This window comes from Emydura macquarii, unplaced genomic scaffold, assembly GCF_026122565.2.
Source record: "Emydura macquarii macquarii isolate MOO-44397 ecotype Brisbane River unplaced genomic scaffold, CSIRO-AGI_Emac_v2 contig_1170, whole genome shotgun sequence".
Classification (NCBI taxonomy): Eukaryota; Metazoa; Chordata; order Testudines; family Chelidae; genus Emydura; species Emydura macquarii.
The window spans coordinates 1294389-1320140 of NW_027131307.1; the positions used below are offsets into that span (position 1 = coordinate 1294389).

A 25752-nucleotide genomic window follows, 5' to 3' on the forward strand; every position below is an offset into this window, starting at 1 on the left:
ACTCTCTCATGGAATGAGCTTTAATTCCCACAAGGTAGTGGAGACCCTCCTACCATTTATGCCTCCTTAATACAGGAATGAATCCATCTGTTTGAGAGTAAGAAGCTGACCCTCTAACCTTCTGGGAGCAGTACATGAGATACTTCAGGAGCCTAAAAGCATGCTGCATCTTCTCTTTATCTAAAATAAAGCAGGAGAAAAAGGCCAGAATCTGAAATTCATTTTGGGAGTAGCTATCGGGGTAATTTTTTTGTTTTGTAAAATCAGAAAGGAATATTTAATGAAGAGGGCTCCCATGATAATTATATTTTTGGTGGCTTCCAATGACATTCAGAAATAGTTAACAGAAGCTAGAGGCTCAAATAGGGAAAGAGTAGATTAAACAGCCTAGGACAAGACAACTGACTCAGGCCTGACCAGAAGATTTGCTTTGGCTGGACAGCATTTTGGGATTAAGCAATGTAATCCAATAAAAGAATCTTCAGCATGTCCTCCAATAGCTCCTAAGATCAAAACTTGGTCATTGCAGATTCTCAAGACTGACTCCATTCTCCACTTCCTCCTGGAGGAACTCCAGAACTTGGGAAACAGAACAAGACTTAACTGTACATGCCCAGCAAGAGCAACTCTTAGAGAAAAAGCTCCAAGGATGGGAGTTTGGATTACAGATGTGGGAGTTCAGCCTAATGTCCATATTTAAGAATCCCTAATATCTCAGGGACCCCTTTCACAAACCATGCTTTAAGAAGAAATTTGACCAAGGTAAATCTGACTCCATGAAAGATGATCCGAAAAATGTCAAGTGGGAAGCATGTTCTCCAAATGTCAGCATCAGAAGTTTCAAATACCATGATCAATAGAGTTAATAGGAGAAAAGCATATTGGTCTTCCCCAAGGAGTGAAGAATGAATCTGATGCCCAGGCCAGAATCCAAAAACCTCTGAACTTGGTACAAAACCTGTGAAGATTAGATTTCTCTTTTGTGGCAAACTAGTCTACAGAAGGAATCCCTCATTTTAAGTACACTACCTTGAACATCCCCATATCCAACAGCCAGTCTCCAAGCAGAAGGGTCTGATGACAGAGCCAGTCTGCCTGGAGATTTAGACCATCACTAACTCAGTTAATTGGTGTTGTTCTGCCAATATTGGAGGTATTACTACTTGAGCCTCTGTCTGCTCTTCATGTTTCCATGTTTGTTTATGTACAATACTGTTGCTGAATTGGTTTGTGCAGATCAGAATGAGAACTAACTAAGGCTCCCAGACCTGAAAAATGACTACCTTCTAATGAAGACCCCTAAGAGGCAGTCCTAACTTCCAATCCCTCAATGAGTCCCACAGTGAAAGAACTGCCTGATGGAGGCTGGTGAAGAAAACCTCAGATTTGACAGGGAATCCACAGTGGCCTCTATACCCTGCTCTGGAAGAATGAAGGGGTCATAAAAACAGCAGATCTGGCCATTGAAGATCATTTCAGGTGGAATTCCCTGGGTGTCCCAGAGCTCCTGTAATAGCTCTATATCTCTATTTCACAGCACTGGAGAGTGTCGGGAGCATTGCTGAAGGAGAAGGGACATGGCCACAGTACCAATGTGCTCTGGCTATTCCCAGCTGTTGAAATGGCTCCAAGTTAGAAAGCTCAAACTCCTGGGGGAGCAAGGTAAAGGTTTAGACGAGAACATGCACCATGCTAAGTGAGGTCAGAAACCCTCTGAACCTCTCTATCCTTCCCTTAGAGAGCTCCTCCACAGAGCCTTTGAAGAGGTGTATGACAAGATGAGCTAGAGCTCCTTCCTTTCCCCCTGCCTTCTCACCAAGGTGGCAAAAACAGCCGAAAGCCTGACACAGAGAAACATTAAAGTCCTCTTCTCTCTGCATCTGCTACTATCTTGATAGATGCACCTAACTCTCTCAAAGGCAGAATAGAGACTAGTTAGAGAAGGCCTGGACTGCTGGAGAGACAAGGTCTGGGTGCCCGTTTTGGGTCAGCTAACATAGTGCCTGGGTGACAAGCAGAAGGCAGAGCATTACATACAGCTCACCTTAATGAAACCCTTAGCACAATTATAAATATGTGTATGTGTAGCAGCAGACAATGTACTAGGCACTGTCCCAGTTGCCCCTCTCCTAACACCAGTGTTGTTTAGCTAATTTCTTATAGTTATTGCAGCAGAACTTAGTCCTAAGGAAAAGATGTGAACAAGAAGAGGGTAGTAGCCTTCAAGATCAGCTCAGAAATGCAATTTCATGTGTAGCGGGTGATGTAAGAAATCACAAAGTAAACACAAAGTAAACACATCGTCTCTAATGACATCATCACTGGTCCTAACCACATCGATCACACCATAAGGGGCTCATTCACCTGCATATCCACTAATGTTATATATGCCATCATGTGCCAGCAATGCCCCTCTGCCATGTACATTGGCCAAACTGGATTATCACTATGCACAAGGATAAATGGACACAAATCAGACAAAAAAAATAACAACATCCATAAACCAGTGGGAGAACACTTTAATTCCCCAGGGCATTCTGTCTCTGACCTGAAAGTTGCTGTATTTCTCCAAAAAAACTCCAAAAACAGACTTCAAAGAGAAACTGCTGAGATAGAAATGATCTGCAAACTTGACACATTCAAACTGGGTTTAAACAGAGACTTGGAGTGGCTATCTCACTACCGAAGGTAAATTACTCTGCTCACCCATTCTCACCTCCTACTCAATGGTCCTCATTAGGTCTTAAGTACATGACTCCACCTCCCCCATTATTCTCAATGCACCTAGATATCTATAAGATGCCTCTGTGTTACCTATTTTCTGTATTACTGCATCTGAAGAAGAGAGCTGAAGCTCTCGAAAGCTTATGTCTGCAAATATTAAATTTGTTAGACTTTAAAGTGCCACAGAACTCTCGTTTTTTTGTGGAAGAACAGGTGACACAGTGTATTAGGCTGGCAACACCAGCAGAGAGGAGGGTATAATAACTGACAAGATCATCTGGGGGAGTTACTTGTCCAAATGAAACAATGAATAGGAGCAAAAGAAATCTGATGATCTTGGAAACATCAATATTCCACCACACTCCTTCATCCAACAAACAATACTCACTGGAAGGAGCAGTCTGTGGGATAAAGCCTATAAATACATACAAGTTTAGTCTTTAAATATTTGATGTTCCCAGAAAAAAGCTATGTTAAAATGGAATTACAGTTGAGAGCACATATCAATAACTCAGGGTGAAATACATTAAAGGGATGCTGTCATTATCCTAAAACAGGGGTGGGGAACCTTTTTTCTGTCAAGGGCCTGATGGTGGCCCTGGCGGCGGGGGAGAATTTGGCGGCGGGGGGGAATTTGGTGGCGGCGGGGTTCCGTGGGGGACGTGGGGCAGTGCCCACCGCCGAAGTCCCCCCGCCGCTGAAAAGGGGCAAACGTTCCCCACCCCTGTCCTAAACGAAGTGATATAAACCTAGGAAATTCAGAGTTAAGGTTATACGTAAAAAAAAAACTAAACATACAGAAGTATGGAAACACACCGTTAGCGCACACAAACAACTTTAACTCTGGTTGGTACTGACACCATGCAGTAACCACACACCATGGGGAACACATTTTAGTATTTGTGGTCCCTGATTAGACAGACTGGTTTTTAAAAGATTCTTATTAAGTCTTCAAGGGGAGTTTTGAAGGCAGTGGGATAGTCTGATTTACAGGAGACATAGAAACACTCAGATAGATTCAGATAGATCCAAAGACTATATCTAACAGAAGAGCTGCCTTGTGTGCACTTCCTGTAACTAACTGGGTAAAGCACCTGCACAGCAGAGTTCTCATTAGGGGTGCCATTTCAGATTTTTTTGAGGGGAGGTAACTTTAACCGGGATTCCAGGGGCTACTTAGGTATCTGAAAACTCTTATTATATGCACACACACACACACACACACACACACACAAAAAGACTTAGAAATTAACTGAAAGATGCCCTGCATCTAATTCCTATATAAAGAAAGAAAATTAAATAAATATTAGACCCATTCACTTCTAACACTAATGTGTTCTGACATCTTGTCTGAAGTCACTTAAAAGACACTGGTTAGGTTTAAATTTTTAATGTATATTTTTACTTTGTTACAAATTTTTCAATACAACAATTGAAAGAATTGTAGAAAACTCTAGATGACTTTCTATCATTTAGGCTACTTACTTTTTGCAGTTCACCGAGCTTAGAATAGATCATTTAACTTTTGGAAACATCCTACTAGGGCAAGGCCCTGTGAATTTATACTGCACCTGTCTGGAGTTATAGGGGTGTTACCACACTACAAATAATAGACTAGAAACGGACTTTAAACAGGAATGAAACTGACACTTGCAAGTCACTGGAGTATTGCCAACCCCAAATGTTCAAAACTCATGAGTCAGGTTCACCAAAAATCGTAAGATTGGCTTAAAAATCATGAAATTATGTAAAAGTAACAGATGTGGTGTTCTTTTTATTTGCCTTCTGCTTTTTGAACTTTTAGGGTGCACTAGGGTCACATTAAGAAGCTTTCTCCACAGCCAACAGGACTAAAACGTACTTTTCCCTTATTAATGAAGGCTGAAATAATCACATACCCACTTGACTCCAGGAGCTGGGGCTTTAAGGAAAATAATAATTAGCATGAGATTCATGACAAAATCATGGGAGTTGGCAACACTGCTGTTTAAAGGCCTGTTACTTTCCAGAAGGTTCTTAAACACAACACTACAGTGATTCAGTTGCAGCTCTCATGGGAGAATATTTAAAACCAAACACCAAGAAAATTCCATATTTTAAAGTTGAGAAAAAAATTGAGTCTTCTGAGGTATATCAGGGCCACTGCAGGCAGGAAAGGAAAGGAAAATAAACAGGCACAGGAGCACTGGGCAGCTCTTGCTCTTGAAAAAAAGGTGGAGGATCAAATCTTCCAGTCCTTAATTAGGTAAAACTTCTATTGCCATCAGCACCTCCACTCATAGATATTAACATATGCTCAATAACTATACAATTCATACTTAAATATCTAAGCCATCTTATCCAGGGCTACACATTTTATATGCATTGGCTCAAGAACTACATTTTCTGACATATTCCAAACAGCGCTGAGCACAGAGAGGGTGCCCAGTGACTAATACATATCATGACAATAATCGTCGACTTTATGGACTCTCTGTTTGCAATCTCTGTTCTTTATTCTGGAATTGGCCTGAATACAACTGAAACCATAAGAATTTGAGGGATAAACACATCTGACGTTCACACAACACTCTCTCATTCCTTCCTTTTCTCAAACTCAGAACAAAAAATGACAAAACAGAGTGGTTTTCAGTTAAAATGTAAAATTGTACAACCCAGCCTGCGGCAGAACCTGCCACCCTGGGGAGTTAAGTGATCTCCGCTCATGTTACTTTTATTCTCTCTCTTTCTGCATCTTTCCTGACCTCTGTGCTGCTTTTCATGCTATCAGCCATGACATCCTTCCCCATCACCTGGGACCGTTTGCTGGAGTCACAAAGAACTGGCCTTGGTTTTGCTCTCATCTATCAAAGTCCTCTTTCTTTGCAGCATGCAGCCGAGAGAGAGGCTGGTCCAGTGGACAGGGAGCTAGCACTGAAAGACCTGGGTTCTACTTCCCCCATGTATGAAGTTCCTGTATGACCTGAGGCCAGTGCCTTAGGGACAGAGTCTCAAAGATTTTTATGCACCCAAAGATGCAGCTCGGCATCTGGTGAGGTTTACAAAGCACCGAACCTTCTAAGCACTTCTGAAAATTCCACTAGGTGCCTAAATATCCTTGAAAATCTGGTCCTTAGTCTCTCAGTACCTCACCTGTACAATGGGGATAACAGCACAGCTCAACCTCACTGTGAGGAGAAATAAGTTAGACATTGTGAGGCGCTCAAGTGATGGGGTCACAAAGTACCATAGGCAGAGTAGGAACTTAGTCTGCTGCTATCCCCTTCCTTGGTTTTGGCCCCTTCTTTTAACCTATCCCCCTCACATTTCCCTCCTTTGTGAATGTAACCTTGGCTCAGAGGGTTTGGCTCCCTGTATTTCATCTGAGTGCCCTGCATTCTCTCTTCAACACCTCCTTCCCTCTCTCTTCCCCCTTTCCCCCCCCAGGGAGGACTTCCAGATCCTTAATTTAATCACCAGCCCTTTCTTATCTTAATCACCTGCTTGTAAACAAAATACTGACTCTCTGCCCCAGGGGCACAAGCTGAGAGCAGCCTCTCTCCTCTGCAGAATTCACATTCCACATTCACACATTTTTAATGAGCTGCAGTTAAGAGCTCTCCCTGGGATTAGGACGTGCACCCCAATCAGACCTCCTGTACAAAACTCAGGGGGAGGGTCAGGAGCCTCCACCCCAATGGAACTCCACTTCTCAGGAAGTTTCAGGCAACTGAAAAAAAAACCCTGTAGTCATTGATGGAGCAACTGAAATTCCCCTGAAAATAAGGTTACTTACCAGTAACTGTTGTTCTTCGATGTGTTCCTCATGTCCATTCCAATATTGGTGTGTGCACGCCTCCGTGCAGGGTTCCTGGAACTTTTTTCCCCTTAGCAGACCCCGTAGGGTCAGCTCTGATGCCCCCTGGAGCCCCGTGCACATGCCGTGGTATATGAGGCACTGCCGACCCTATGGCCCCTCAGTCCCTTCTTTCTGCCAACTCTGGCAGCGGGAACGGGGGGTGGGTGTGGAATGGACATGAGCAACACATCTCGAAGAATAACAGTTACTGGTAAGTAACCTTGTTTCTTCCTTCGAATGATTGCTCATGTCCATTCCAATATAGGTGATTAAAAAGCAATACCTCGCAGGTGGGTAAGAGTTACCAGTGAGCTGCCCTCAGCTCGGCTTTGCGGAAACCCGCATCTCTCTCGCCTGCTGAGCGATGGTTTAGTAGAACGTGAAGGTATGCACCTACGACCAGGTGGCGGCCTTGCAGATGTCCTGCAGGGGTACTCCCTCCAGGAAGGCCACAGAGGAGGCCTGAGCTCTGGTTGAGTGCGCTGTGATGACACCCGGAAGCGGCACATTCGCCTGCTCATAGCAGCACTTGTTGCAGGGTGTGATCCATGCGGAGATGCGCTGAGTGGAGACAGGTGATCCTTTCATCTGATCTGCCACTGCAACGAAGAGCTGCATAGATTTCCAGAATGGCTTTGTTTGCTCGATATAGAAGGCCAGCAGGGTTCGTCTCATGTCCAGCGAATGCCATCTCCTCTCCCCCTCTGAACCGTGCAATTTGGGAGAAACATGGGGAGAAAATTATCTTGTTTACAATGAAATTGGGAAACCACCTTGGGCAGGAAGGCTGGGTGCGGCCTCAACTGCACCTTATCCTTATAGAATACTGTATAAGGGGGCTCCGAGGTCAAGGCCCTAATCTCGGAGATCCTCCTAGCTGAGGTAATGGCCACCAGGAAGGCTACCTTCCATGAAAGCATGAGCAGAGGGCATGAAGCCATGGGTTCAAAGGGAGGCCCCGTGAGTCTCAAGAGGACCAGGTGGGATCCCAGGAAGGCACCGGGTCGCGGACCTGCGGATACAGCCTCTCCACCCCCTTGAGTAACCTGACCGACATGGGATGGGAGAACAGGGATCTCCCCTCTAGCGGCTGACAGAAGGCCGAATTGGCTGCCAAGTGAACCTTCCACGAGGTCAGCGCCAGACCCTGGCGCCTTAGCTGGAGCAGGTACTCCAGGATCGCCTGCAGAGGCGAGAGGCTGGGCGGAATGCCCTGGGACTCCGCCGAAGAGGTAAACCATCTCCACTTAGTCCGATACACGACCTGTATAAAAGGTTTCCTGCTGCCCAGCAGGACTTGTTGGATCTGCACTGAGCAGGCTCTCTCTCCCTTCGTCAGCCACAGGGCCTCCAGGCCATGAGGTGCAGGGAGTCCAGGTCCAGGTGCAACAGATGACCATGGTCCTGGGAGAGAACGTCGTGCTACCTAGGGAACTCCATGGGCGGGGCGATCGAGAGGTCCCGCAGCATGCTGACCCAGTGCTGTCTCGGCCATGCCAGAGCAATGACCATGACGTCCGTCCTGTCCCTCTTTATTTCCAATAGGACCTTGGGCAGGAGCAGAATGGGAGGGAACGCATACATGAGGATCCCCACCCAGTCGGTGAGGAACGCGTCGGAAATCGACCCAGTCTCGTGAACCCGGAGCAAGCAGAACCTCAGGCACTTCGTGTTCCAGGCCGATGCGAATAGGTCCAGTTGGGAAACACCACACTTTTGGAGGATCGTAGTCACTACCTCCAGGTGCAGCGACCAGTCATGGCAGAGTAGAAAGACCTGCTGAGGCAATCCCTCTTGTCGTTCCTCACTCCCAGGAGGTGACAGGCAGTCAAGTGGAAGTTGTGCCTCATGGCAATGTCTCGCAGACGGGTAGTTTCCTTGCAGAGAGCCGAGGAGCACACCCCTCCCTGCCTGTTTATATAAAACATAGCTGCGGTGTTGTCCGTCAGCACCTGCACCACTCTGCCTGTCAGGAATCAGAGGAACAACCTGCATGCCAGGCGAATAGCCCTTAGCTCCTTTACGCTGATGTGCAGGTGCCTTTCCTCCCCTGTCCAGAGCCCAAGTGCCCGGATTGGCGCTGATGTGGGCCCCCCATCCTACATCCGAGGCATCGGAGATTAGGGTGACTGACGGGACCAGTTCCCTGAACGGAATGCCCTTCAACACTGCCTTGGGAGATCTCCACCAGTCTTGGGAAGCTAGGACAGGCAGGGGAACTGTGACCACCCAATTCAGGGGGTGTCTGCTCGGCACGTACATTGAGGCCAACCACTATGTGCAGGCCACCATATGGCCTAACAGCTCTAGGCGGTGCCTGGCTGTTGTCGTGAGGCATTGGTGTAGCTGGGAGATGATAGAGACCATTGCCTCGAAACGTGGCTGAGGCAGGAACCCCCACTGGGTTCAATGTGTTGCACTGGGGTTAGTGTAGACTTCTGCTTGTTTATGAGCAGTCCCAGCCCGCTGCACGTGGAGCAAGTGAGGGTCACGCTCCCCTGCATTTGGAACCTGGACTGCATGTGATGAACACCCTTGGAGCCGAAGATAGGCCAAAGAGCAGGGCTATAAATTGGTAGTGGGAGCCAGCCACTGTGAAGCAGAGGAAGCACCTGCGGCTGGGGAGGATGGACCCATGAAAGTATGTGTCCTTGTGGTCGAGGGCTGCATACCAATCTCCTGGATCCCAGGAAGGGATTATGGAGGCTAGGGAAACCAGAGTCATTTGACATATTTGTTCAGATGACACAGATCTAGTATGAGTCTCAGACCCACTTTTGCCTTGAAGATGAGGAAGTACCTCAAATAGAACCCCTTCCCCCTTCTCCCATTTGGGATAGAATACCCTTAACCTGTTCAGGATAGGGCAGGGCGGGTCCAGGAGAGCAGTAGGGGCATCATCTTTGGCGCACCATCAAAACTGTCTCCTACGATTGCCAGACCCCCTGCAGGGGGGCTGAGGACGAGCTGGAGGGCTGATTCCATCTTCTAAACCCCCTATTTCTGTAGGGTTGAAAGGGCCTAGGCAGAGGCCTGGTCGCTGCTGCGCCTGGGGCTGTGACTGCCTCCTGGAAGCCTGGGGCGTGCACAGGCCCAGGGAGCGAAACGTGGCCCTGGAGTCCTTCAGACCGTGCAGCTTCGGATTGGTCTGACTGGAGAAGAGGGCCGACCCATTGAAGGGGAGGTCCTGGATTGATTGCTGCACTTCCTGGGACAGGCCTGAGGGTTACAGACATGATCACCTCCTCAAGGAAATGGAAGAGGCTATGGCCCTACCTGCTGAGTCAGCAGCATCACTGGACGTTTGGGGCGCTGCCCTAGCCACTGTGATTACTTCATCCAGGATGGTGGTGAAGTCTGTGGCCTACTCCTGGGGCAGGGCCTCAGCAAACTGCTTGAGGGAGTCCCACAAACTAAAATTATCTCTCTCCAGGAGGCCATGATGGTTGGCAATCCTGAACCGCAGGGCTGCTGTGGAATAAATTTTTCTCCCAAACAAATCCACAACTTTTTGTTGTCTTTGTTCTCAGGAATGGAACCAGGCTGACCTTGCCGGTCCCGCTGGTTGGCTGCGTGCACCACCAGGGTTCTCAGGGTCGGGTGAGTGAACAGATACTCGAACCCGTCGGCCGGATATAATACTTTTTCTCAGCCACCTTTGATGTAGGGGTGACCGAGAAAGGGGTTTGCCACAGGGCCTTAATAATTTCGAGGACCTTATCGTGGACTGGTAGGGCCACTCTCGCTGGGGCAGCCACTGCCAGCACATTGAGGCCAGCACACGACGGCCTCCACTAACTCCTTGACCTCCAGCCCCAAGTTAGAGGCCACCCTCTTGAGCAACTCCTGGTGCGCCCTGAAATCCTCCAGTGGTGCCATGTGGTCCCGGGAGACTGCCTCATCCGGGGAGGAGGAAGAGGACTGCTGAGGCACGTCCTGTGGGTGCTCCCCTGCCCGCCGAAGGGATGCACCCATAGAGGGGCCCTCCAAGCTGTCCGACTCCTTGTCCAAGGAGCAGTGCCTATGGGCCTTCTCCTGTGCAGGGGGATGGACTGCACCCTGCTGACAGGGTGGATTGGGGCCCTGGTCCCATCTGGGTGCCCCCATCTGGGGCCAAACCAGGGCTGACGGTGCCACCTGCTGTGACGCCTTGTGGGGGCATTGGCTGTCCCGATGACTGTCCCCCCCTGCGGGACCCCGAGCCACTATACCAATGGTGCCATGGCCATCCTTGGTCCCGGGCCGTCTTCTCGCCACCTCCGATGTGGAGGATGACAAGACCGCCTCCGTTGCCGCAAGTGGCCGATGGACAGAGGCGCGCTCCGAAGAGCACTCGGTACCAGAGCCTCGGTACTGAGGACTTGCAGCGCTGCTTACCTCTTGGTAATCGAGACCAGCACCACTCTGAACTCCGTGGTGCCGAGCCTTACTCTGGAGACCGGGTTCCGCGTCAGGGACTGCGCGGTGCGGAGTCCTTGAATGGCGACCGGGTTCTGCACCACCTCGGTGTAGGCAAACCCCTCGGTGCCGAGCCTCCGACAGTGACCAGGTTCTGTGCCGCCTCGGTGCGGGCGAGCTCCTTGGTGCTGGGGATTGGGAACAGGAGCTGTCCAGGCGCTGCCTGGTGGACCTCGACCGGTGCCGCCTCCTGGCATGCGCTGCCTCCGGTGCCGGGGATCGACGTCGGCACCGACAGGGAGACTCCACGTCCTGTGCCAGTGCGGGTTGGCTCGACGACGCCGACCTGGAGCAACTGCTGGGATAGCATCCTCACTCTACCCCCGGTAGCCGTCTGGCAGGAGATCTTTCTCCCCGTACCGGGGATCTCCACCGCTCTTTGGGGGGACCCAACGCGGGCTTGCCCGGGGACACCAGCCCCTTCTCCCTCGGTGTGGGGGAAGGGAGGCAGAGGTGGCGTAGGCAGGCCAACAAGGCTCTTGCTGCCTGAAAAACCTCCAGTGTCGACAGTGTTGGCAGGGGCACTCTCCCACTCCCAAGAGTCAGGGGAGGCTCCCTGCTTGGAGATGCAGGCACCGGAGAAGACTCAACGGACCGTGGCTGGTGCATCTCCTCCTCAACCCTGCCCATACTGACGGCGCAGGGGAGTATCCGAGCTCCACGCGCTGTCTCCTCTTCTTCAGCACCAGGGATGTGGCTCACTGCCAAGTCAAGCCTGGTGCCTGCGGTGCACTCTGCACCGAGGTGATGCTCGGTGCCGAGGTGGAGCGGGACGGCTCAGACCCAGGGTGGAGCGCTGCCTTCATAAGCAAGGCTTTTAACCTGATCTCTCTGTCCTTCTGAGTCCGCAGTTTAAAAGCCCTGCATATCTTACACTTGCCTTTCCTGCTCTTCCCCCAGGCACTTAAGATACCGATCATGGGGGTGGCTCAAATCCAGGTGACTGGGGCATGGCCTGACCATTCTAAGTCCCTCAGGGACTTCTTATCTAACTACACTACTTAACAACTACTTAAAACTAACTAAAGTACTTCGAATAACAAAGAGTTCAAACCAGGGGAATGGCACTTGCAGAGAGCAAGTGCTAGTTCCAGCAACCATCACTGGCAGAAAGAAGGAACTGAGGGGCTGTAGGGTCGGCAGTGCCTCATATACCACGGCATGCGCGCGGGGCTCCAGGGGGCACCAGAGCCGACCCTACGGGGTCTGCTAAGGGGAAAAAAGTTTCCGGGAACCGTGCACAGAGGCATGCACACACCTATATTGGAATGGACATGAGCAATCACTCAAACAAGAATCAACATTTCCTAGGACTCTTTGAGCAATGGGAAGAGAAGAGTGTACACCTAAACAGAGATACACTCCCTTGCATACCAATATCATTAACAGCACCTGCAAGTGTTGTGAATCCCCTACACATGTAGAAAAGAGGGCTGCTTAAAGAGCTCAAAATCAAACTGATGCAATTTAAAAACAAAAGGGAGCATAGGGGAAAGGAGACAAGATTACTTCTGATCCATGGTTAATATTCCCCCTTTTGAATGTTACTTGAGACAGCTCCCTAGCTGACCCTGCCTTAGATTTTTGTTTTTTTAGTAACCTGGGCCATATAGGCCTAAATGGTATATTATCCCTTCTGGGTTTTCTATTTGTTCTATTTACTTTAATCCTGGACAACCCTTTTACTCAGCAATAGCATAACAGCACTTCCCTCTTTTCCCAATACAGGTGACCTCTACAAGTGACAACAGGCATAGCCTCCCCTTTCAAGTGTTGCCTGCACAAGTACTGGAGTCCTGTGAAGATGAGGACATTCTCATTTCCATTAGCCCTGCAGCGGTCACTATACTTCAAGGTTTGTGAAGGTCATCTTGTAGTGCTGCTGCCCGATGCATTGCTCTCTCTGGGGCCCAATGCCAGTGCTGGGATGGAGTGGCGCACTCTGCTTTGAAAGACTTTAAAGCCAGAAGGGATCATTGTGATTACTTTGGGTGATCTCCTACATAGTACAGGCCAAAGAACCTCACCCAATGCTTCCTGAATTAAGCCCTTAATTTGTGATTGAACTGTCCTTGAAGCTCTTGAACTTTTACAAGATCTCTTCTGAGATCAGGACCAGATATGCAGAGAATCCAAACTGTGGATTGTACTCATGGTAGTTATAGCATTATATTGAAATGCAGCAGAGAAACTCGTTCCTCTTTCCCTGTTCCCACCCACTGTCTGGGTACATGGAATACTGAAATCGCAACTGAAACCAGTCAGACCAAGTCTAGCAACACCTTAATCCCACAGCAACAGGTCTACTATGTGCCAGGTCATAAAAACATTAAATGGTTTGGGTCATCAAAATAATCAAGTAAGTCAACATCAGACAAAGAGGACTTACCCCCATCACCTTACCACGCTGTTCAACATCTTCCCACATAGAATGAACTATATAGCGACACATGTATTTCCCAGCTCGACCTTCCTGTTTCATTCGTACCAGACACATCCTACAAGAAAATAAGCACCGGAGATATTGGTTTGGTTTTCAACTGCTTCTTCAGACCTTAAATGAGTTAAAAAAAAAAAAAACCCTATTTTTATTTTAACTTTCTTACAAATCTCACTATAGCATGGAAAGGTGCTATATGAGTATGAATAATATTCTGCTCTGGTCAGAAGAGTCCCTCTATAAAAATGGCACATTTTTACTTTCACAAAGTTACCTTCTGTGTATTTAAAGTCAGATCTGCTGGATTTCAGACTAGTCTACAGTGGGGAAATCTACCTAAATATTAAAACAGTTTCAAAAATGGCTGGAGCTGCAGCATAGGCGAGGCTACTGGGGGTGGAATCATTCTTCTAATTAGAAGAATTCTTCTAATTCTCACAGAGCAGGTTATAAAAATATGTCACCAAGGCCTTATCTACAGTTGGGAACTTTTCCCCAAAATTCAATCTGGTTTTAAAACCAGTTTTAGAACTGATTGGAATTGCAGTGTAGATAAGGCTCCAGCAGGGTGAACTATTTGCTTCTGCCTTTGGCCTCCCATCATCTTTTCTCTTTCTTGCATAGTTTTGTACTTCTTGTGCTTGTGCTTTTTGACTGGAGTTCATGGGTGCTCCAGCTCATGGGAAGCACACCTGGAAGCTTTGCTAAGTAGCCCAGGGCACTTCACAGCAAACTTGAAACCTCATTCTAATGTCTGGCAGTAGCTGCCAATGTTGGCAGTGAGGATTCACTAGACCCATGAAGAGGGGCAGCCAGAAGGATGGTTGAGTAGGCCCTCGGTGTGATTTAGGGCATTTGATTAGCCCCTTGTTTCAAAGCAAGAGGGGGAGGAGAAGTGAGGGTCACGGGAGGAGCAGAAGGAAGAAAGACAAATGGGGAGAGGGATATGGGAAGGGTACAGGGACATGGGAAGCAGTGCCAGAGGAGAAAGGGAGGACAGATAGAGGCAAAGTAAGAGAGGAAGAGTAGAGAGACAGATGGGGACAGAATGAGAATAAGGTAGAGGGATGAGTGGGAAGGGAGTGCAGTAGAGATGGCTACAGGGACCTGGAGAGAGGAATGGGTAAAATGGGTGAGGATGGGGAAGAGTGAGAGAGACTTGGGGAAGATAGAGGGATGGGGGGAAATTCCCTACAAACATGTTGGGTTTTCTTCTGGGAAAATACTCTGGAGCTGTATGGTGTTCCCAAGGCTCATGTGGTGACTTCCAGCGTGGTTGTGAGGATGGGCCGATGATCCCGTGACAGCCCGGCAGTACCATTCTTCCTTCAGCCCTGGCAGTTTGTGGGGAAGAGGTATGATTACAGAATGAAGCAGAGTGTATCATACTCATCCAGAGAGGAAGGATAATCTTGCAGTTAAAACACTGGGCTGGGACTCAGAGGATATGGGTCCAATTCTCAGTTCTGCCACAAATGCCCTGTGTCCTTTTGCTTAAACTCCCTCTATGCCTCGGTTCCATGTGTAAAATGAGGGTAATGCACCCTTTCACCCATTGTTTGTCTGTGATGTGGATTTAGATTGCAAACTCCTGCCCATAAAAACACTATTATCAGTAATAACCTTGGAATCCTATTGCTTTCCTCAGATAGCAAAAGACCACATTTGGGAACCCAATTCTAGATGAGAAAAGTGTTATAGCCTGGGTACTCAAGCCAAGGAAGAAAGAAAAGGAGTCCTGGCAAGAGATTCCTTCAGCACAAATATTGTTTCCCATCCAATCTGCGGTATCCCTCAGTGGTGTCAGAGTAGAAGGCAGGAGTGTAACAAACCAGTAATTACAATCCATCTCTAGTAGTGCAAGAATGGAGTAGTTTTCAGAGTCAACCTTGTTCCTCTTAAAGCCTGAAAGGACGCTGTGTTTGGATGCATAGTGCTGTCATACAGCAGTTCAGCAGCACCACAAGTGAGGTCATGGAATTCTGCAGTTAATTTGAAAATTTGGTAGTTTGTTACTACACCTGCTGTCTGAGGTTTAAAAGACACAGATTTTCTTAGATTATAAACTTTCTAGCTAGATCAACACGGTGTGAAATGTTTTACTTTTTCACTACAGAACATGTTCTATAGTCCATTCAAACACTTACTCATCTTTGTCACACCACTAAGGTGAAACTGTTCCACCCTCAGATTACTAGTTTTAAAAAGTTGTTTGCATCATTATTTTAAAACTATGGTATTTTAAATATTTTTCTGTAGCTCAAGTTTATAAATATTGCCTTTTAATCTGGTTACCTAAAACAATCATTATTCTGCACTGGTGATGGAAAACCAGATAGTACCCACAGTCAGTTAAAATACTTGCATTTTTAACTAGTTACAGTCTGATTAGATCCTTTATGCTCTATGTACATTGAAATCAAACCTAAGGGACAAATTCTGTCTTCAGATGCATTAGCAGGGGCCCTTTTAAAAATCAGTAAGTGATCTACAGGTGGATCCAAGAGCAGAATTTGGTCCAAAGTTGCTAATAATATGCAAGGAACCAACATATTGTTTCCAAATAATAAAACAACCATACAATTCCAACACAAAAATACATTTGAAATCTTTGTGTTTTCAGCCAATGAAATGCAGCGAACTGCTCTTTAATCTTATTAAAAGGCCATAACTTTGATTTTATACCTGACTAATCCCCATTAAACTACTTGACACAAAATAAATTTCATACCATTAAGCAGCAGTTAAATTACTAGTTTCAAATTAAGTAAGTCATTTCACATATGACCACTAGAGCTTCAGTTTAAGGTCTTATCTGACAAATACACCAAGGCCTGGTCTACACTACATGACTATGTAGATGCAAGGCAGCTTACATCGATGCAGCTGCAGAAGTGTCTTCACCTACATTTGGCTCCTGCCAACTTAAGTACCCTGCTATGCTGACTGAAGTATTATCTATACTAGCATTTATGCTGGCAAAATTTTTGTCACTCAGGGGTGGGGAAAGAACACCTTCTTGAGCAACATAAATTTTGTCAGCATAAGCACTTGTGTGGACAGCGCTATGTCGGCAGGAGACACTCTCCTGCCGACATAGCTACCACTGCTCATTTAGGTGGTTTTATTATGTTGGCGGGAGAGCTCTCTCCTGCCGACATAACACAGCTACAGAAGTGCTCTTACAGAGGCACAGCTGTACTGATGTAGCTGTAAGTTTTAAGTGCAAAGTAGCCCTTAATAACACCATCTCCCTGTGGCGTAGGGTCATGGTCAATGTAGTTAGGTCGATGCAGTGACTGAATAGACACTGTGTTACTTACATCAACATTTATTGGCTTCCAAGAGCTGTCCCTCAATGCCACACACTGACTGCTCTGATCACCACTGTGAACTCCACTGCCCAAGGGTCAGGTAGACAGGAAGCTACTCCTCCCGTTTAAAGCCCAACACATTTTTTACATTCCTTTTCCTGGTTGCCCGGTTTGGCGAGCGCACCTGGCAGATCTCCACTGTTGAGTGTAACTGTTGAGCTGATCATGCCAGCCACCGGCTGCAGACATGCTCCTGCCTGGAGTACACAGGTGGTACCATGCATTGGCAACATTATGACTTTCAAAAATAAGGGACTGGTTTCTTAGCTCCCCCACCCACTCCTCCTCCCAATATTATCATCATCATCATTAATAATAATAATAATAATAATAATAAGCAGTACTCATATACCTTCGCCAGGTGTATTTCTTGCTGCTTTTTGCAGCACTTAACAACTCCCAATCTTGTTATACAGAGATGAAGAAATAAGGGACTGTTGGCAACCTTACACTGGCAAAGCACCGATCCAGCTGTAGAAACGTGGACACCTAAGAGCAGATTCCTTGGAGAAGCAGGAGAAGGGTTAACAACAGGGACCAGTAGCAGTGCCATGTGAAAGCCAAGTTGATGTGGCAGGCATACCAGAACCAGAGAAGCCAACAATTAATCCAGTGGAGAGTCAGAGACCTGCTGCTTTTACAAAGAGCTGCAAGCCATCCTTGGCATAGATCCCACCCTGACCCCCAAGAGCACTATGGAGCGGAGAACTGAGTCATAGGCCCCTGCCATGAACAGTGAGGAGGAGGTGGATGAGGAAAAGGTGAAGAGTATGGGGATAGGAGACCAGGGGATCCAGCTGTGCAGCGAGCCAGGACATGTTTTTGACTCCACCATGGTATAGCCAGTCCAACAGTTGAGCACGGGCAAACCTAATGCAGGGAAAGGAAACTCCAGTAAGTAGGCAGTTTGCTTTGAAATTACAGGGATGGAATACCCCAAGTAGTAAGACACATCTGTTAATTTTTGTGCTAGAAGAGGTAGTGGAACAACCAAGGGAGGTAGAGTTGCTATCTACTTTTAATTCCCTTCTAGAGTTAGGCAGAGGGGGCCACACAGAGCAATTTGTTTATGTGCACCAGGATGTCCCGTGAATCCTCTGTTGAGATATCAATGAAACTTTCATGTACTCTGCAATTCTCTGCCAAAAGTTTACAGGGAGGGCTGCCTTATTTCTTCTGCCAGATAAGGAGGAGAAAGAAGAGGACTCGGGATGACATGTTCCGGGAGATCCTGCAAACCAGTCCTGCATCAGAGAACAAGATAGGGCCTGAAGAATCACCCTTGCAGACAGAATGGAGAAGGATAGAGTGGAGAGTTCAAAACTATTTAGAAAAGCTGGACATGCACAAGTCCACGGGGTTTGATACAATGCATCCGAGGGTGCTGAGGAAGTTGGATGATGTGACTGCAGCGCAATCTTGGTGATTGGGGGAAGTTCTAGATGATTGGAAAAAGACAAATATAGCGCCCATCTTCAAAAAAGGGAAGGAGGGTCCAGGGAAGTAGAGACCAGATAGCCTCACCTCAGTCTCCGGAAAATCATAGAGCAGGTCAAGGAATCCATTTTGAGGAACTCGGAAGAGAGGAAGATGACCAGGAACAGTTAGCATGGATTCACCTGATTAATGCCTGACCAACCTGATAGCCTTCTATGATGAGATGATTAGCTTTGTGGATGTGGGGAAAGTGGTGGACGTGATATACATTGACTTTAGCAAAGCTTTTGATACAGTCTCCCACAGTATTCTTGCCTGCAAGTTAAAGTATGGGTTGGATGAATGGACTATAAAGGTGGATAGAGAGCTGGCTAGATCATCAGGCTCAATGGGTCGTGATCAACAGCTCAATATCTAGTTGGCAGCTGGTAACAAGCAGAGTGCCCCAGGGGTTGGTCCGGGGGCCAAGTTTTGTTCAACATCTTCATTACTGATCTGGATGATGGAATAGATTGCAATCTCAGCAATTTCTCAGATGATATTAAGCTGGGGGGAGTGATGGACATGCTGAAGGGTAGGGATAGGATTCAGAGCGACCTCAACAAATTGGAAAATTGAACCAAAAGAAATCTGATGAGGTTAACATGGACAAGTGCAGAGAACTCTATGCTGGGAGTTTAAAGAAGTTGGTATGTTCTATAATTAGATTTCACCAACCCAGTAACAAATGGATTACTCTAACAGGCTTACTATGGAGCCACAGACAGTCTCCTTAGACTGTCCAGTATATTTTGCCACCGAGACAAGCTAGACTTAGTGATAAATGGTCACAACAAAAGTCAGAAAATATTCAGGTTCCTCCCAGTCCCAAGAGACCAGTCACTTACCCCAGATCAATTTGTACCTTAGATCTCACACCAGAGACAATGCCTTTAGCTAATCCTATATTAAAGTAATTAAGGATTGATTGATTAACAGGGAAAAAATGAGAGTTATTTACAGGTTAAAGCAGGCAACACATATGCACAAATAGGTCAATCTATGGTTCCAAAAGATGACAAAGGTGCAGTCATCTGTCAGCATTGACTGACTTGCAGATCCCCGCTTTTTGTTTCTTAGCTCCAGCCCTTGTAAGAGGCCAAACAGCAAAGAGATGAAAAATCTTCGTGTCAGCTATCTTTACTTCCCTTTTCCAGCACTCAAACCAATGGGGTGAGGCCTTCTGCATGTACTTCTCCATGGGTAGATGGGGCAATCAACAATTCTTTTGTCCTACAATGGCCCTCTTAATTTTGATAGTCCTCCCGTCTGAGTTCACAATTTCAGAGCAGGCATTTTTACAATTATAAAACAAATTTCTATTTTACATTTTAGCATGGAATACAGACATTACAAGTAAGATTAATATATGCAGCAACCTACAAGCATTTTATAGAGTCTAAACACATCCTTACAAGTCTAACACCTATCTTGAACAATAGTAACATGGATGAGCTGGTCTGGTTTCCAGCTATGAATTTGTTAGTGCTCAGCTGAGGCCTACAGACTTGGCAAGACTTGGTCTACCAGGTCACACCAGGCACCTGGCTATTGGATGAATCTGGTTCGTTGTACACCACAGCCAGAACCTCCTTGTCTTCACTGAGAGGGGATAGTGAATGTGCACCTATCTGCTTGTTGATGTAGTTCAAGACCATGGTGCTCCTGATGATTAGCTGTAATATGTTCTGTTGCATAAGCAGAGACATATTTTGAGGAGGCCATGAGGCCCAAAGGCCTTCAATAAAACTGAGTGGTCTGTTCTGGTGCTCCCTGAATGTGGTCAGGCTCATCTCAGCTTGAAGAATCTCTCTTCTAGAGCAAGGCCGTGGTCTAGGTCGAGCCTAGGACTGCTGCAATATTGGATCACTCTGGTCAAGTACTGCAGAGACTTGGCTCTTATCAGCCAGTTATCTATATATGGATAAATGAAGTGTTCCTGGTGTCTCAGGTGGGCAGACACCACCGAAAGACACTTGGTGAATACCTGAGGTGCAACAGACAAAATGAATGGCAGAACCTTGAACTGATAGCTTTTCATCTCCACACAGAATCTGAGGTATTTAACACAAGTTCTTTATTGCCATGTGAAAGCAGGCGTCCTGCAAGTTGAAAGCTGCATACCACTCTCTTTGGGAGAAACAGGGAATGATCCCTGGGTTAATAACCTGAACTCAAATTTTTTGATGTAAGTATTCAGGTTTCTCAGGTTTAGTAAACAGAGAAAAGGAAGGATGATGATTACCCCTTTGTCACAGCTAGATTATATTTCAGTTTGACAGCTGTTTACTTTTTTTCTTTTCTGGCTAAGGGACCTACTCTATTGACTCAACTTTACAAAGAATGAATAGACCCAATTGGCCTTCTGAGATAATTCTGAACTAGGATCCACAGAATCTCATTATCACACAGAAAATTCTGCATACTGGACTATAAACTATCAAATAGCTCACTCATTAAAAGCTGCAAACCAGACCTTTCCTGGACTCACAGTTAAAAAAAACCTCACTCACTTAATACCTTCCACATGTAATCTGCACAAGACCCTGTGTCTATCAGCCCACTATGGGCTGGATACCCCACTGGATCTCTTTCATCCTCCCATGCTAGTCTGAAATCTAATGCTTCAGACAGAGGCTAGAGACCATCTTCTTCCACATGTATATTCCATGAATATACAGGCCAGAGCAATCAACACCTTACACATCCAATGAGCCTGAGATGTGATCTACCATCTAGCCTATTACTTCATCATACAACAAAAAATCCTATTGCAATCCATATAAAACAAGAAAGACTTTAGTTTGTGTAACAACTTGTGGGGTTTTCCCAGGAGTAAGGTGAAAATAAACCAAACTGAAATGGCATAATTAAAGCTTGTGTTAAATTGTAATGGAGTATTCCCAAGCTGTCTAAACCAAAGGTTGTCTCACTTTCAAAAAGGTGGTTTTATAAGTTTATCTTTGAATTTCCTGCCTTTCAAAAATTAAGAACATTGTGTTTTTATTTTAATAAATATAATGCTTTAAATTAATAGATATGATAGATTTTAAGTTGTAAATAGTATTTCACTGAAGTTTTTGCCTGGAATTTTATACTGACCTGCAATGTAATATGGCAAGCAAAAGAAATCAATGTAATTTTTGGATACTGAGACGTAATAATTGAATGACAGTGTATGTAATTTAATTATTGAGATAGACTGTATAACTTATACTGAGTAGTGGCATGTTTATTATATGCCTATGTGGCTTTAATTCAGTGGGATCTGTTGGAAAAAACAAACTAGAAAGCACATCTACTTGAAAAACAATGGGGTGATTAAAAGGACTAAGCAGTTTTTAAAGAACATTCTTCTTGAAGCTGGAGATAGAACTGATTTGAGAGTTAAGGGAAGAGATTGTCACCCAAACCTTAGTGTCTTGGGGAGGTGTAATGGGATCTACAAATCCCATATTGATTTTAGGCAGGACGGGGAGGGCAGCCCCTCCTGTCTGCAGGTAAACAGCTGGAGGACACCCACATGCAGATGCCAGAGCTGTCAATCATGGAGGCAGCCACCCACAACTGCGTCCAATAGAGGAAACAAGGCCTGCTGTAAAAGAGAGAGTGCAGAGAAGGAAGAGCAGAAAGGCCTGGGACAGCAAAGGGGCAACTCCCCTGCTCCAGGCTCCCTCCCCAAGCACAGCTAAGAGACTGAGGCACACTTCTGATTCAGTCAAAGATCAGATTCAAAGAACTGCCCTGACCAGGGGCAAACTAAGGGGGCTCCAGCAAGGGCAGAAGTGAGTCTCCAAAGGACCACAAGTGAAGTTGGTGACAGAAGGTCTATAGGAAACTCACACCTACCAGACAGACACCTAGTAAGCTAGACACGCGTATTATCTGTTTTATTGTTATTGTTTATCTGTTTTCTTGTAAATGTTTTTGTTCTAAATAAATCATACTATGCTTTAATAAGGCTATTTGATTTCTGGATACCATTGTCATAGTGACCAGAGGGAAATGAACTGCAGGTACCGAACCCAAGTCAGATTTGCTGAGGTAAATTACATGGTATTGCTGCATGGGGCCCAGTCTGAGTGTGGAGTAATTCCACCCCAAAACAGAGGTGACGACTTGTGGCCTGAGACCTGAAGAGTGGGGTGCACTCAAGGAGACCAAGAGGTGTCATGGGTGCATTTAGCCCAGTAACCGTGAGAAAGGTCATGTCACCAGGCCAGGCCAAGACAGCCCTCTATACAATTTAGATGATACTGCACCTTAGAGTTTAAGGCCAGAAAGGACCACCAGATCATCTAGTGTGACCTCCTCTACATCACAAGCCAGCCAACACTCACACACTAAAGCCAATAAGCAAAACATTAAATTGTCACAGCCCACAGGGAACTAGACTATGTCCTACAGACAGTGAACAGGAGGGACCGAGGTACACCAAAGCCAGATACCCCAGCAATGGCACGGAAATAAGTGAGATATATATCCAGATAATCCTGGCATGTGACCCATACACACACATTACAGAGGAAGTAAAAAAAAACAATCCAAGGTCACTACCAATTTGGCTTGGGGGAAGATTCCTTCATAACTCCATACACTGAACGATGATAATCAATAGGACATGGCAATACCAAGGTACAAAACATATAGGAATTACCGAGTAGGTCATGCTGATGCGGGAGTGGCACTATATATGAAAGAAAGCCCAGAGTAAAATATAGTAAAAATCATAAATTAATCAAACCGTACCACAGAATCTCTATAGATAAAAATTCTATGCTTGAATCATAAAAATTTAGCAGTAGGAATATACTACTGACTACCTGATCAGGATGGTGATGGTGACTGTGAAAAGCTCCAGGAGATTAGAGAGGCTATAAAAATAAAAAACTCAATAATAATGAGGGATTTCAACTGTCCCCATATTGACTGGTTACATGTCATCTCAATACTGAATGCAAAAATAAAGTTTGACACAATAAATGACTGCTTCACGGAGCAAGTAGTCCAAAGCAGAGCTCAGGATTTGGTCCAAGAGGTGAATATAGCTGAACTGCTTGGTAATAGCAACCAGTATTTAATTAAATTTAACATCTTTGTGGGAGGGAAACACCAAAGAAGCCCAACACTATAGCATTTAACTTCAGGAAGGGGAACCACATAAAAATGAGGAAGCTAGTTAAATGGAAATTAAAAGGTACAGTCATAAAAGTAAAATGCCTGCAAGCTGCATGGAAACTTTTTTTTATAAACCTAAAATAGAGTCTTAAATTAAGTGTTTACCCCAAAACATAGTAAGAGGATCAAACAAGTGTCACCATGGCTAAACATCAAAATAAAAGAAGTGGTTAGAGGCAAAAGGCATGCTTTAAAAATTGGAAGCAAAATGCTACTGAGGAAAACAGAAAGGAGCATAAACTCTGACAAGTCAGGGGTACAAGTATAATTAGGCAGGCCAAAAAATAATTTGAAGAGCAACTAGCAAAAGACCCAAAAACTAACGGCAAAAAAATCTTTGAGTACCTCAAAAGCAGGAAGCCTGCCAAACAAGCAGTGGGGCCATTGAACAATCAAAGTCCTAATGGAGTATTCAAACAAGACATTGCCATCCAGAGAAGCAAAGTGAGTTATCTGCATCAGTCTTTGCTGCAGAGGATGTGAGGTAGATTCCCAAATTTGAGCCATTCTTTTTAGGTGACAAATCTGAGGCACTGTCCCAGATTGAGGTGTCAACAGGGGAGATTTTGGAACAAATTGATAAACACTAAGAAGTCACCAGAATCAGATAGTATTCACCCAAGAATTCTGAAACAACTCAAATATGAAATTGCAGAACTACTAACTCTGGTATGTAATCTATCATTTAAATCAGCCTCTGCACCAGATAACTGGAGAATAGCTAATGTGACACAATTTTTTTTTTAAAGGCTCCAGAGCAATCCTGGCAACTAGAGGCTGGTAAATCTAATTTCAGTACCAGGCAAATTGGTTGAAACTAGAGTAAAGAACAGAATTATCAGACACATAGATAAACACAATTTATTGGGGAAAAGTCAGCATGACTTGACATTAAGCTGGGGGGGAGTGGTAGATGAACTGGAGGGTAGGGATAGGATACAGTGACCTAGACAAATAGGAAGGTTGAGCCAAAAGAAATCAGGTGAGGTTCAACAAGAACAAGTGCAGAGTCCTGCACTTAGGATGGAAGAATCCCATGCACAGCTACAGACTGGGGAGTGACCGGCTAAACAGCAGTTCTGCAGAAACCGACCTGGGGGTTACAGTGGACAAGAAGCTGGATATGAATCAACAGTGTACCTTTGTTGCCAAGAAGGCTAACAGCATATTGGGCTGCATTAGTCAGAGCATTGCCAGCAGATTGAGGGAAGTGAATATTCTCCTCTATTTGGCACTGATGAAGCCACATTTGAAGTATTATGTCCAGTTTTAGGCCCCCCACTACAGGAAAGATGTGGACAAGTTGGAGAGATTCCAGCAGAGGACAATGAAAATGATTAGGTGGTTGGAGCGATAGACTGAGGGAATGGGGCTTGTTTAGTCTGCAGAAGAGAAGAATGAGGGGGGGATTTAATAGCGGCCTTCAACTACCTGAGGGGGGTTCCACGGAGGATGGAGCTAGGCTGTTCTCAGTGGTGGCAGAAGACAGAACAAGGAGCAATGGTCTCATGTTTCAGTGGGGGAAGTCTAGCTGGGATATTAGGAAAAACATTTTCACTAGAAGGTGGTGAAGCACTGGAATGGGTTACCTAGGAAGGTGGTGGAATCTCCATCCTGAGAGGTTTTTAAGGCACAGTTTGACAAAGCCCTGGCTGGGATGATTTAGTTGGGATTGGTCCTGTTTTGAGCAGGGGGTTGGACTAGATGACCTCTTGAGGTCCCTTCCAACCCTAATCTTCTATGATTCTAACTGTAATCTTCTATGATTCTATGATTTTGTAATGTAAAGGGAAATCATGCCTCACCAATCTTTTAGAATTCTTTGAAGGGGTCAACAAACATGTGGATAAAGGTGATACAGTGTACTTGGACTTTCAGAAAGCCTTTGAAAAGGTCTCTCATCACTCTTAAGAAAAGTAAGCAGTCATGGGATAAGAATAAGTGACTGGTTAAAACTCAGGAAACAAAGGGTAGGAATAAATGGTCAGTTTTCAGAACGGAAAGAGGTAAATAGTGGTGTTCCCCAGGGATCTGTACTGCGACCAGTACTGTTCAACATATTCATAAATGACCTGGAAAAAGGATTAAAGAGTGAGTTGGCAAAATCTGCAGATGACACAAAGTTACTCAAGATAATTAAGTTCAAAGCAGACTGTGAAGTGTTACAAAGGGATCTTACAAAACTGGGTGATTGGGCAATAAAATGACAGATGAAATTCAATGTTAATAAATGCAAAGTAATGCACTTGGGAATACATAATCCC

At 45.7% G+C, this 25752-nt stretch overlaps 1 protein-coding gene across 2 annotated transcripts in view; it reads right to left on the reverse strand.

Moving 5' to 3' along the window:
* Window positions 1–25752, reverse strand: part of UQCC1 (ubiquinol-cytochrome c reductase complex assembly factor 1) — a 143039-nt gene that overhangs the window by 51192 nt on the left and 66095 nt on the right. For both annotated transcript variants that reach the window (XM_067546870.1, XM_067546871.1), the window contains exon 7: window positions 13410–13518. In XM_067546870.1, the coding sequence (XP_067402971.1) occupies window positions 13410–13518 (109 nt within the window). The remainder of the gene's footprint in view (window positions 1–13409; window positions 13519–25752) is intronic.